Genomic DNA, 13,601 nt, shown 5'->3' on the forward strand with positions numbered 1-13,601 from the left:
AACTTTGCATGGGATGTACTGGCTATATTTGTTTCGGGGTCTGTATGACAGACAATACCAGTCCAGTTTCCCATGAGCCCTTGCTTCCAACTGTGCCCTATAGTCAGTCTTCCGGGATAAAAACATGGCGGTCACCCAGGTGTCATTCATCCTGCATTGAACTCTCAGGAATAAATACATGGTACAAACACATAAATAAAGAACAGGATTGTTTACAATTAAATGTACACATCATGTGGAACAATCTTACAAAAATATTATTTCATCATTGTACATGTATAGTTTATTACCAGTTATTGCTTCCCCCAAACTTCAGACATCCTCGAATATGCAGGTTATTGTCTCTCTTTTCTATTATGATAAAAATCCTATACCCATTTGTCACTAAAGATTTGCAGTGAGTGAGTGAGCGTGATTTGTCTATGCATTTAGCATTATTCTTGCAGTATCAAAGTGGGGGGACACCAGAAATTGGCTTCACACTCTGTAAGCGTGTTGGGAATTGAACAAAGCTCTTCAGCATGATTTTCAGAGAACAGTTTAACAATTAAGATATTTCAATCTTGACGGAACGTGCAGTTATTAGAGCCAAACTCAAAACAAAGATATGTGGCCATTTATCATACCAGAACAAAGATACTGCAGATAATCAAGGATGATCTTCAGCTGGTGACTGTAGTGAGACTTTCAAGGTGGGTTGAATCTTATCCACATCCTTAATGAAATATTCTGAAACAATGCTGGGGGATTCCTAACTTCATTTGGGGAAAAGCAGGAAAATTCTGTGACTTCACTTCTCATCAATTGACTTCAGATATTGTAAACTTGTACAATAAGGACATATGTACATCACCACGGTAGCATCAATGCGTTGTCACCTGCAACATTTGATTCTCATATCTCACTATAAAGACTTACACTTAGCATTCAATATCACAGACTGTACGAAAGTTTGGACTTGTTATTCTAATAGCATCATATATACAAAAGTTTGTAAAAACACAGAAAATTTGAAAATAAACAAAATCTGTGGTCCCATTGCAAATTGTTTGGGAAGTCTTTCAGAGAAAAGGACAAGACCCGTGTGAGAATGATCAATTCTAGTTATGATCCAAAGTGCTTCACTGAGCATGTCCTATCTTTCAAAGTAGGACCCGAAGGTCACAACACCCTCAAAACATCTCCAAATCATTGAAGGCTGCAGTATTAGTGAGCCCACCTTCTTCTTGCTCCGATGTACTTTCCTTGATACGTGCTGCGAGTTGAGCTCTGACTTCTTCATCTTCAGGAGCATTTTCAATATGGATGACACGGTTGAAGGTCCTCCATCTTAAACACAACTGTACATACATCTTACACTGTACATACATAAAAACAAGTCCACCAGTGAAACCGATAGCAACCACTATCAGTTTGGTCCAGAAGGGCCAGTTCAGATTGCCATTGGCCACTTCTTCTGTGGTGCGGTCGATGAGGACGTACAAAGACCAAATGACACATGTGATGGCGATCATGTGGAATGTGACTGAGCAGATGATTTTCCTTCTTTCTGCTGATGACATATCTAGCTTCTCCCACTGAAACAGAGAGAAATTTATCTCAATAAAGCTAATAATAACAATACTGTTCACAGGGCTCTAGATAATTTTCAAACATGAGTACCTATGCCTTATTTTTTCGATATAAGATAAAATTGGGAAAAGACAGAGTACAGAATCTCGTGTTTCGTTTCATATATGCACAACATTGCTACTCTTGTGTAAACAGGTCAATAAACAATAAAGCAATACTTTTTCAGACATATATCCCAAAGTTAGCTGAATTCGACGTTCTGGTGATTTTAACGATTGCATTGCTAGTGCTATATCCGGGAAGTACATACGCGGTCGGAGTACACAAACAGTTTCATCGGTAGGGCAGATACCCAGTTTCAAAATGAGACGTTTTATTGACAAGTGAATTCCAGAAGTTACGTTGTCTAAAGTACAAATATACATCAATGTTATTTACCCGAGATCGTTAATACCACCTCAGATGCAAAATCAATTACATCTATAACAAAAAATAGCGATAAAAATTAATCAAGATCAGTCGTCTGCTAATTACAGGTTATGTATAAAACAAGAAGCCATGTGATCAAAACACTCTCTCGCAGTGCACAGGGAAACATAAGGCTCATCGTCGAAAACGCATACAAAATACCCGGATGCGGCACGAGGCTACAGTTTCACCAATACAATGTCATCAACGTTATTTTTGTAGGAGACACATGATATTTTTGTGTGAAATAGATGAACATATCTTTATCACTCAAGGTTAGCAAAATCAAAACTTTAAATGATATTAAAGACAAAAATTATGTTTTTGTCTTACATCGTCAAAAATCCCTAACACTGGGATACATCCGTAAATGATTCACGGACACCACTGCTCTGGTGCATATCTGCTACGTTTTCTGATTATTTTGTGTTAGAAAATAAGCATTGTCCTAACTGTTCCCATGGCCAAAGCAGTATATTTGTGTTGTTTGTTTGTTGCTATTGGTAATTTTCCTGATATATGAGGGTGACCTGCAAATGATCTAACCAGATCAACTAGAGCTTGAAATTTATAATGAATCATCAAGATAACTCAGTGGATCTGATAGTGATACTGTTTATTCTGCACATTGCATGTTCTACAATTGCATCAGCCTAATTATAATAAATAATATTTGCTGTGTAAGCTCAGAGAAATAGCCAAATCAACAGTTGGTTTACCTTGTTTCCTTCGGAATTGAAAAGATACATGCATACACCTTTATCACAGCATCATTTATTTAGCTTGTGGCAGATGCTGTGAAAATTACTTGCAGCAAGCTCAAGAAGTTTCGGGTAGTGGCTAAAGTTAGTGACAGTGTCTCATGTTAAGACAACTTTAAATAAATAGCCAGGAAATATAGGAAATCAGTCTCCTCCAGCTAACCGAACTTCCTTAACATGTGGCTTATAAAAGTTGATCACACTGTGTATTTAACAAGGTGTAAGTACAAGCTGCAATAATTACTCTGATGTGGTCTTCCTTCAAGGGATACACAGGTGTGTGAAAGCATTGTTTTTCCCAAATCAAATTGATTTCTATTACTTTAGCCCTTGAAAGAATTGAAAAGATCAATTAGTACATCAGTTGGCAGAAAAAAATAAATTAATCTGAAAACATCATTCATGTTTCTCTTAATATTTGTTACGATTTTCTACATGACCCTTGTAAATTTTGGTGCAAGACTACCTGGTTTGAGGGCCATTTCATCAATGGATGTAGTTACAGATGCAGTTAAAGAATGAGCTGGGTTTATCATTGATCTGTACAGTATCTTAACTAGTCCGTTTTGTCATCAGAACCCACAGAACTCATTTTTATCATTTTATTAGATTTATTTCAGAACATCATTTTTTCAAAAGTGAGATATGTCATGTGAGATCTCATCAGCAGTGCATGTTTGCTTTTATGACGTCAATAGAGGATACTAAACGACCTTCCGTGTAATACCATTTTTTTTAAACAAGTTTATGATTTGGTATCAAACGAGCGAAAGCGAGTTTGATACGAAATCTTTAAAGAGTTTATTGAAAATGGTATTTCGCGGAAGCGAGTTTAGTATTCTGTTTATTACTCGCCAACATAAATTGACAGAAACAGCGGCGAAATTGCCTATAGTGTAAGGACACTCAGCTTTCAAGTCAAGCAAGGTCTAGTAAAATCGTGACATCAACATTAGCATTGTGACGTCACAACTTTGAACCATTTTGACGTCATACGTCAAGCGGTATTACACTAGTGTAATAATGAAGTGAAAATATTACACTGCAGTATCTTCAACGGGTGAGTAATTAATAAGTTTATTTTACACAAATTAAAATGAATGTTTGAGTGAGTTTGGCTTAATGCTACTTTGAAAATTATGACAGTCAGATGTATGGCTGCTTCATGTGGAAAGAATGACTTGAGTGATACAGGTCTTATACACTTTGCCAAAACATAAAGGAGGTGTGACCAGCAAATAGCTACACCTGAGCAAATTCGTTTGTTGTTTAATACAGCATTCAGCAATATTCCAGCTATATCACAGTGGTTATAGTAAATAATCTAGTGTGGACTGATAACAGGATGAATTGAGTTCTGCAGATATATCTTTGATTTCGAGAGTTGCATAATCTAATTTTTTTTTATTCATCTGTGCAACCAATTACACATCTCTTAAATACTTTCTTGGAAATATCATTAAGCAACGAGTAATGATGACACAGATACTGACATTTAGTCCCAGGTAGAAAATCTTTTTTAAAAAAATATCTACCTAAAACCCCAAAATAAAAGGGGTCCGGAGCAAGTCAGGAGCTAAAATGAAGCAATCTTGTCTAGCCTAATTATTCTACATTTGTACCGGACTCCACAACGTAGTGTCCAGGAGCTAATGATGCTATCTTCCAAACTTTAAACTTTCAGTAGCATTACAGGTGTGTGCATGTGATTTCTCCTTAGCTCTATGACACTTAAGTCAAGGTTTCAAGATTAATGGCCATATTTTGCATCCTTATTTAAAAATTTAATAAAGACTATAACAAGGGCAGGTAAAAGAAAGTTATGTCACACAGCTACATACAATGCCACTGAGTGGAGCCAGGTAATGAAGATACAGCTATCACAGCAGTTGCCTTCACATCATAATTCTTTGGTGAGACATACACCAGGGATCCATTGTTCTCATTAGGAAATGTAACAACACCATCTCAGTACCGTAATTCACACTATTTGTGTATTTAGAAATCCATTATGAGACAGATACGTATAGATACATTTATACAGTTGATGCTACAAGATTGGATACCTAAATAATGGACCAAAATTAGACATGGAAAATGGAGTATATTATCTGATGAGAAATCTAATGTATATCAAGTCGTATCTGGAAACACTGAATAATGATTTCTTTGTTTGATAACATGAAATACTGGACATAATGTTAGACCCACAGCCACAGGTAAGGTGATCTACCTACAATCAGGATAAACCTTACGTATACAAATACATGAGCCATGCATTCTGCACAGATGGGATCAGGAATCAGTAGAGAGTATATGCTAGCAAAGAACAGGTGTGCTGTATACCTTAATGTGTACTGAAAGATACATTGTATTATAGACCTATCAACAAGAAAGGTACTGACCATGGGAAAAAAGCATGCATTAATGTATATATGATATTCATGATAACAGAAACCTGCTTCTAAATGATCAAATGGGTAATTGACTAAAAGGGCATCACCATTTATAATTGAGTATATTTTGGATACATAGTAATAGTAATACTAACATTCAGTGATTTATTGCTGTCATGACATGTAGTCATTATGTATGTGACAAAAGCTCATTTTCCTCAGTATGCCAAGTTGTCTATGGAGCTGATATGTATGTTCTGAGAATTTCAGAGCATGATTAACCAAGGTCAAAAATAAATCACACAAAAACTGGACACATATATCTAGAACTACTATCTCCACTGGAACAAAACATCATTACATTATGAACAAGGATGATTGAGTTTAGGTAATACAAGTGAGTGCCACTAACATGGCAATTTCCCCCGCCGCTAAAGAAGAATGAAATATTTATACATATTCACTACTTTTTACATAGTGCTCCCACACAAGATGTGTGAAATGATAGGTGTCTGCAATAATCACCCAATGTAGGCTGTCAACAAAATCAAGGATATTGATTGCAATGTTTATGGGATATCACCTAAACATAAGTTCAAAAAGTGGACAAAGTGTTGGGGATTATACTGAAAATAAGATCAAGGTAACCCAACATATCCTGTGTCTGCATAATTTCCAATGTTGGCTGTGACCATATTTGAAGACATTGGGTACAACAATTCATAAAATATTGCGTCAATAAGAGTTTGAATAGTTGTCAAAGAGTCGTGGTGACCTTGAAAATAAGGTCAAGGTCAACCAAATTGACTGGTGTCTGTGTAATCCCCCTATGTAGGCTGTCACCAAATTTGAAGACATTCGGCACAACATTTTATGAGATATTGCGTCAACAAGAAACGGGGGATACGTACGGACATGGATGAATATATAGTCCCCCATTCCACACTGCAGCTGGGGAGAAGAAAACTTCTTCAATATGGTTGCCATGGGGGCCATTTTGAAAAGGGTATTTGAATCTCAAGAACAAATTCCTGTTTTATCATTGGTAGTTATAGGCACATAAATATACTTTCTAAGATGATGTTTACAGTAAATCCCTTTTCAAATATCGCATTGTCAAAGTGCAAGGATCACATATCAGTCAAAACCACTAAAACCACTTTTGAACATTACTAACAGTATGTGCACTACATCTAATTAGATTTCAAAGGAAAACAGATCGGGAATAAATAGCTCTTTCAATATTTTTGAAAACTGTATGCAAACTTGTATTATGGTAACCAAGCATGTTGTAACTTTCACAGCTTTGATAAAAACCATGAGCATGTGCATGGTGCTGGTCAGTGATGGTCCTGACATATATCACTGCATACACATCATTTAATCCCTGGTTGCCTAGTGGTTATTTTGTCATTTGTCAAAAATCCATGTTTGATTCCCCACATATGCCAGTCCATTTATGGTGTCCACTGTCATGATATTGATAAAATATTGCAAACAGCAATATTGATCACATCTCTGTGATTTTCAATGTCAGTCAACTAGAGAGTGTTCTTAGCAAAGAATTTTGTCAGACCCATTTACATTTCAATGAGGGTTCTCTACCTGTTGGGGTAAAAGGTGCTCAAGCTGCTGAAGTACCTTGTTCTCTACCTACTGGCGTAACAAGGTTTAGTGTCATTCTCTGGCAATGCAATACTATGTGTCCACCTTCTCCAAGGTGAGCTAAATATACCTTATTATCTCACACTGCCCTGTGAGCTATGTATATCCACAAGTCATTATAGATCTTCCTAATGATCAATCTCAGCCTGGGCCAAGCCACCATCTACTGGTGATGTGCATTGCCTGACCTACCAAGGATTCACAGTGCGGGAAGTCGGTAAGAAATAACAGAATTATGGATTGTTTTCCATCATTTACATACCTAAAGCTCTTTTAATGAGGCCACATGTCACAACACACCTGTACAGGTTCTGGCCTTAATGAGGGAAATCTGCCTATTTGCATCTAATCATTGTGTAGGTATATTACTAAGGAATCAACCCACATCACAGTGAGTGAGTGACTGAGTGGTGATATAGTTATAAACTATTATGTGTGCTTGAGAGAGAGAAAACAAAAAATGAGAATGAGAGAAAAAGTAAGAAAGAGACACACAGAGAAAGAGAGAGAAAGAGAGAAAATACCAGACACTGAGTCTAAGACGTCTTGCCTGCACATCAAATGCTGAGCTTTAGAACTTTTGATCCCATGTGAGACAGACATGGTGAGAATGATGGCAGAAAGAGTGTACTTTACTCCTGTCCCACAATGAAGCACATGAAACAGGAGGTCTCACCTGTCTGTCCACTTCCACACCCCAAACCCCACCCCAACTCCCACTCCCAGTCTGAACACCCTGACCTTTCAGTCCACCCCTCCACCCTGACCCCTCAGTCTACATCCTCACCCTCTTCCTCTCAGTGCAGTCCGAACGCCCTGACCTCTGAGTCCATCCCTCCACCCTGACCCTCTCAACCTACATCCTCATCCTCTCAGTGCAGTCCCTAAACCTGACCCTCTCATTTCACCCACACCTGACCCTTTCTGCCTTCCTCCACACCTTCCTCCTTTCAGCACAGTCCCAAAACCCTGACCCTCTGTGTTCACCCACACCCTGGTTTCAGTATAGTCCCAACACCTTGACCCTCTCAGTTCACCCACACCCGATCCTTTCTTCCTACCTCCACACCCTCCCTTCAGTGCAGTCCCATCACCCTGACCCACTCAGTTCACCTACACCCTCCTCCTTTCAATATAGTCCGACCACCTTGACCCTCTTAGTTCACCCACACCCTCTTCCTTTCAGTGCAGGCCCAACATGCAGTTCACCCACACCTGATCCCTCCTGTCTACCTCCATATGCTTCTCTTTTCAGCCCAGTCCCCACAACTTGACCTTCAGAGTTCACCCACACCTGACCCTCTCAATCAAAATTGTACACCTCTCAGTCATACTTCTAATTCCTGTAAAGCTTGTGAAAGCTTCATGGGAGATAACCTAACCAAAAACACTCAGGGGAAGTTTGACAGATATTGAAATAAATTGGTTGGATACCATTCAATAATTCAATGCAAGATCTAGTTAAATCTTGAGCTACTGAATACACAGAGTGAAAGCTTAAGTCCAAGTCAACATAGCTGCTCATTAGTTACCAGTATTATGTTTTGGGTTGTGTTTATAACTGTTTTCTTTGTTTCTAGAGTTGCAAAGTGACACAGAGTTCAGAGTAAAACACATATTTCAGGGTGCAATAGAAATCATTTAAAGATTATTCCGTGTGGTAACATTCAAAAATATAAAAGATCGCAACCAATCAACCAGCATGAAGCATCACATGAAGGATCAACAAGTTACACTGAGTTATCTCATAATACCATTAGGTTTAGGATAGATTGTAAAGTATAATCTTAATGTTATTATAAGGTCTTCAGATGAAAGTCTGGAAGACCTATTGTTATTATGAGTATATTATTATTATTTTTTATTATTATATTGTCCCAGCTCTCCTGACCTAACCACTTGGTCGTTTTTGGTGTAACTTTCAGGGATGATAGCCTGTATGCTGAAACTGATACACAGTTTACAAAATTCCAACTCCCGGCTTCTGGTAAGGGCAGATAACCCAAAATGTGAAAATCTGAATATCTCCAAAACTATAAGAGATAAATTAACCCAATTTTCACTCAATGTAGACAACATCTTTGTCCATTGATTCAATGCATAATGGAAGTTATGCAACAGATATTCCACCATTTTGAAAAAACTGAAATTTTCCCCAATTTTCACATTTTGATGATGCCTGTCTTTGAAAATCTTCTTCTCCAGAACAGTAAATGCTACAATCTTGTTTGACATATTGTTGTAAAGCCAACATTCAGGACTACAAAGTTTACTCATGGGATGTGGATTTCTTAAATGGTTTTGAAGTTATCGCCCTTGAAAGTTGGTCAAATTTTCCAAAATGCATTTTCGTAGGATTCATAAAAATGTCATAAATCTCAAAAACACTGTAATGTACAGTCCAGCTGGTGTCCAGAGAAACTTTTCAACTGAAGAGAGCCACAGTGGGTATATGGGGGAAGTCTGAAGACTGTAAGTATTACCCATGAGGCAATCCTAGTTATTGTTATTATTATTATGTTTTGCAGACTGAGATAGAAGTGCAGCGGAGAGGGTTTGGGTGATCCTGACACAGTCAGGCCGGTAAAGCTCATCATCAGCTCAGAGCCCTCGCTCCCTCTACACGCAGTCCAGACAACGAATGGGACTCTCCCAGGAAATGCTGCTTTGTCGAACCCACCAAGAACCCCCCGGAGAAGATGAAGGCTCTCCAACACTGCAGCCTTCTGCATTACCCAAATTGTGAGAAGGGCTGTGCACCCGGTGGAGATCCCGGGCACTCTTTTGGTCTGCGCCAAGAGTTCAGGAGGTACCAAACCAAGGGAACCGAGAACAATGGGGAGCCTGACGACAGTGTACTTGGGATGCAAGAGAGACATTTCAAAGGCGAGGTCAGCATATTTATCATGTTTTTCCTGAATTTTGCCTATCACATAGTTTTATTACTATTATTATTATTACTAAAACACATGGAATATTTACTGGCTTACATGGCAAATTATAACATATGAAAATCAAAACAATAGAGAAAAACAAATCGATACTTGGGTAGGTGTATTATAACACCAAGTGTACTGAAACATTGCCGCCACCCATTCCATTGGTATGGTGTGGCATGGAATCAAGCTGCTAATCCATGATTTATTCACCGTGTCTTAAAGAACATTTACCTCATTAGATATACATGAACACAGTGAATTATTGTCAAATACCAACTGGTGAAACAGGCCTTTCGTAAGTATTTGAATTTTGTGCAGCAATGACAAAGTGCTGTCACAGCCTGTGATAATACATCCTGGCAGTGGGCTTTATATAAATATTGCACTGGGGGGTTGTGTCAAAGAAAGTGTGACTCATAAAATTCTGTTAAGCAAACTGGAGGAGTACAAGACAAATCACGGAGTAACATCTAACTAGTGAGTCATCGAGTCAGCACCTTAAGGGTCTTAAGCACCTTCTAACAATATTCCAACAATATCTCGGATGTAACACCATGAATAATTTTAAAACATTATACCCATGTGGGGATTCGAACCCAGGTCTTTGGTATGACCAGCGACCACTTTAACCCCTAGGTTACCCTCAGTCCCTTTTAACTAGTGATCACGTTTCACAGTGAGCTGATTCTCACAATATGCCAACCTTTCCTCACATGAGACTTCATGAACCAACTTCACATGCTGTAACAAATCAGGTGGTCAAGCCTGACTCCATTACATAAAGCATTCTTAAATTGTCTGAAGTCATAGTTTAGGTAAGTATCATCAAATAATCACTTTCTTGAAAAGTGTCCAAATTCTTGCTTGTGATGTGCTTGCACTTCAACTCTTTGGCTACCAATGAACCAATATTATCTCCTGATTCTTCTAATGAATTACTTTTAGTTTAAAGACAACTTACCTAAACCAATGATAGACAAAATTATTATTTCATTTGAATGAATAAACATTGACCAGAATCTGAAGATAGACATTTTATATTCTTAATTAGGAATCTAAACCCTTATAGCCTCAGTTAATCAATTACAGAATGTTATTATGAAAGACACACCTTGCCTCAACAGACTGAATGTGCTTTCCTGTCTCTGACCTATGTAAAAGCCATTGTGAAAGCTATTGCTTAGAGTCACTAACGTTAACTTCTTTGAGACACATGCTTGACAACAGTACAAGATTTTGTAACAAAACGTCATATCATCTGAATAAAGAAGTCGTTCATCACTAAAGTTTGTCCTAATCTTACTGACGTTAAGGTAACCATGGCAGCATCTATACAAATGTCTGAAATTAACAACACAAGAGCTGATGAGGAACTGGGTGACACGTATAAATATCATTAACCCATATACGTAGTTATTTGTACAGAGAATTTCTCATCCTTCTGCTTGATCATGTCTGGGCAGTGTCCTGTACCATGAAACATTTAACAAATCAAATTTCTGTCACAATGCTAAGTCATTTCTAAGAGACCTGAAACCAAATACTTGGTTCTACCTAACAACACTTCTTACCAGTCCTAAATCGCTTCGCATATATAATAAACAGTTCAAGATCTATATCTTGTGAGAATTCATGTTATCCACATTCTTTATTTGTCCATTACAAATCCGAAAATCATAAACATACGGAATGATGAAAAAGGTTAATCATATTCATTCAGAAGAGAGACCAGATAATTAGATTTACGTTATGTTACGACATGAGATATATTTTTTAATTAATTTGATGAACACATGTCAAGTAATGTGAACTAAATTTGAAATATGAACTATGGGCTCGGGGTAAAATTACACTTTACTGACATCAAACCTATGTAAGGCCATACCAATTGTAATTCTTGTTTTACGGATTATTTTCCTCCGAAAACCGAAAGGCAGGAGGCATTTTTTTTTTAAATCACCAGTCAAATTAATATTCCTTTGAAATACTAAAAGTTATTTTCTTTTGGCAATTTATGAAGTTTTTATAGGGTAAAAAAATCCAAAATATTTTGTGCCAAAAAAAATTTTTTTTGTTTTTTGAGAGGGAAAATAAATTTTTGTTGGTTGTCTTATTCTTGTAAAAATACGAGCAGCAGATCCATAAAACAAGACATAAAACCAATCTGGCCCAAGAATGAATTCACTAAACGATAAATCAGAACAATTCTTAAACACAAACTTGACGAAAAACATAGTGGGCGAATCCCAGGAGAGTTAAGCAGCTCAAATATAGACATTAAGTACTACCTAATAATGAACAAGATGGTTTGTGACACAGTCCCCATGCCAAAACTTCTTAATTCAAGGCCAAATTCGATTGACATACAACAAACAGCAACCATCTCTCTTCAGTTCTACACTGACTTTGTTTACTCGCATTAATGTGATTTCAAACAGTTGTCAGTCTTCTGTGAATTTAACATAGCAAGTTTTCCATGACAGTGGCAGGCATGGAGATCATCAGCAAATTATCTCCTATTTACACTGATCTAATGTTTGCTGATCACTCGAAGGGCTAAGCAACTTACTGTTTTCATTCTGCTCACAGAACTCACAGATTTCATTATCTTCTACAAATAATTAGCAAAACGTCTCCCTCAACATCATACCACAATGACGGCTTGTTTAAGAGCTGTCTAAAAAAATGTCAGTTAGAATTACAGTGATCTTCAAATAAGGCCATCAAAAAAAATTCTATTGTATCATGGCATGGCAGCCTGATGGCAGGTTGTTGCAGATTTTGAAGGAACAATGTCACACATTTTCAACAATACTTTGGCCCACATTATTTATATTGGGTCATATGCATATAATTTGGGTTCCTACTAAAGCAAGAGATATTATTCCTTATGACTTGTCTGAAATTGGTATGGTGTGATATTTACAGGATATGAAACAAGTTACCCTTTTCATATCAAGTTTAGGTCCCAAGTGAAATAATTTTGGTTTGTCACTAGCTTTAGCGAGGGACATAAACTTGATATGAAAGGGGAACGAGTTTTGTAGCCTCTTTATTACCCACGTTCTAAAAAATGAAAATATCATTAAAATAAAGCAATATTTTGCTTTCCTATAGAACTAACAAGGAGCATTTAATTAGGAGTGGCACAAACAACTGCCAGGATGATTGTGAATAACAGGGAACTGTATGTCTCAAATAGTTGAGCTTAATGTTCTTTATCGGGGGACGAGTTACTGTAAATAACACGGACACACTCTGCGCAGAATGCCAGTGACGCCTGTTCATGTCGGCTTGGACTTCCCACTTGTCTAGATTTGATGTTTACATTGAAGACTCCACCGAAAATTGGGCCTGAAAACACAGCCTACAACCTCAAATGAAGACGATTTCAAGTGCATTTAAGTTTCTTAACAGATGATGAAAAAAGTATGGATTACGTTTTGATAAGATATTCAAACTCACATGCATGTCTGTTGCACGCATTATTTACACTTGGATTCAAAGCTTTTGGCAATGCAAAATCTGATTGAAGCAAAGCTAGAATTCAGCAAGTTCAGGAATCTGAATGGTTCCTTTTCAATTCAAATAGTTATTTGTTTCAATCAAAGTTACAAATATTCAAAGAGTAAGAGTTAGTCTACTTGCACAGATACCTGTGATACCTCAGAGTACTGGTCCATTCTCCTTCATTAAAAAAGGTTGATTGTATTAATTTTATCCACAAAGTAGCGCAATAAGTAAGGCTGTAAGCACTGTAGTTGTTCAAACACAAAAATATTTTGAAGAGTCACTTAAAC

At 37.4% G+C, this 13,601-nt stretch overlaps 1 protein-coding gene across 1 annotated transcript in view; it reads right to left on the minus strand.

Annotated features, from left to right (window-relative positions):
* Positions 1 to 434: 434 nt before the first annotated feature.
* The window catches only part of LOC137284511 (E3 ubiquitin-protein ligase MARCHF1-like), a 34,026-nt gene continuing 20,859 nt past the window's right edge, over positions 435 to 13,601 (minus strand). The window contains exon 4 of the mRNA XM_067816336.1: positions 435 to 1,577. Coding sequence (XP_067672437.1) covers positions 1,173 to 1,577 — 405 coding nt within the window. The 3' untranslated portion in view covers positions 435 to 1,172. The remainder of the gene's footprint in view (positions 1,578 to 13,601) is intronic.

This window comes from Haliotis asinina, chromosome 5 (genome assembly GCF_037392515.1).
Source record: "Haliotis asinina isolate JCU_RB_2024 chromosome 5, JCU_Hal_asi_v2, whole genome shotgun sequence".
Taxonomy (NCBI): domain Eukaryota; kingdom Metazoa; phylum Mollusca; class Gastropoda; order Lepetellida; family Haliotidae; genus Haliotis; species Haliotis asinina.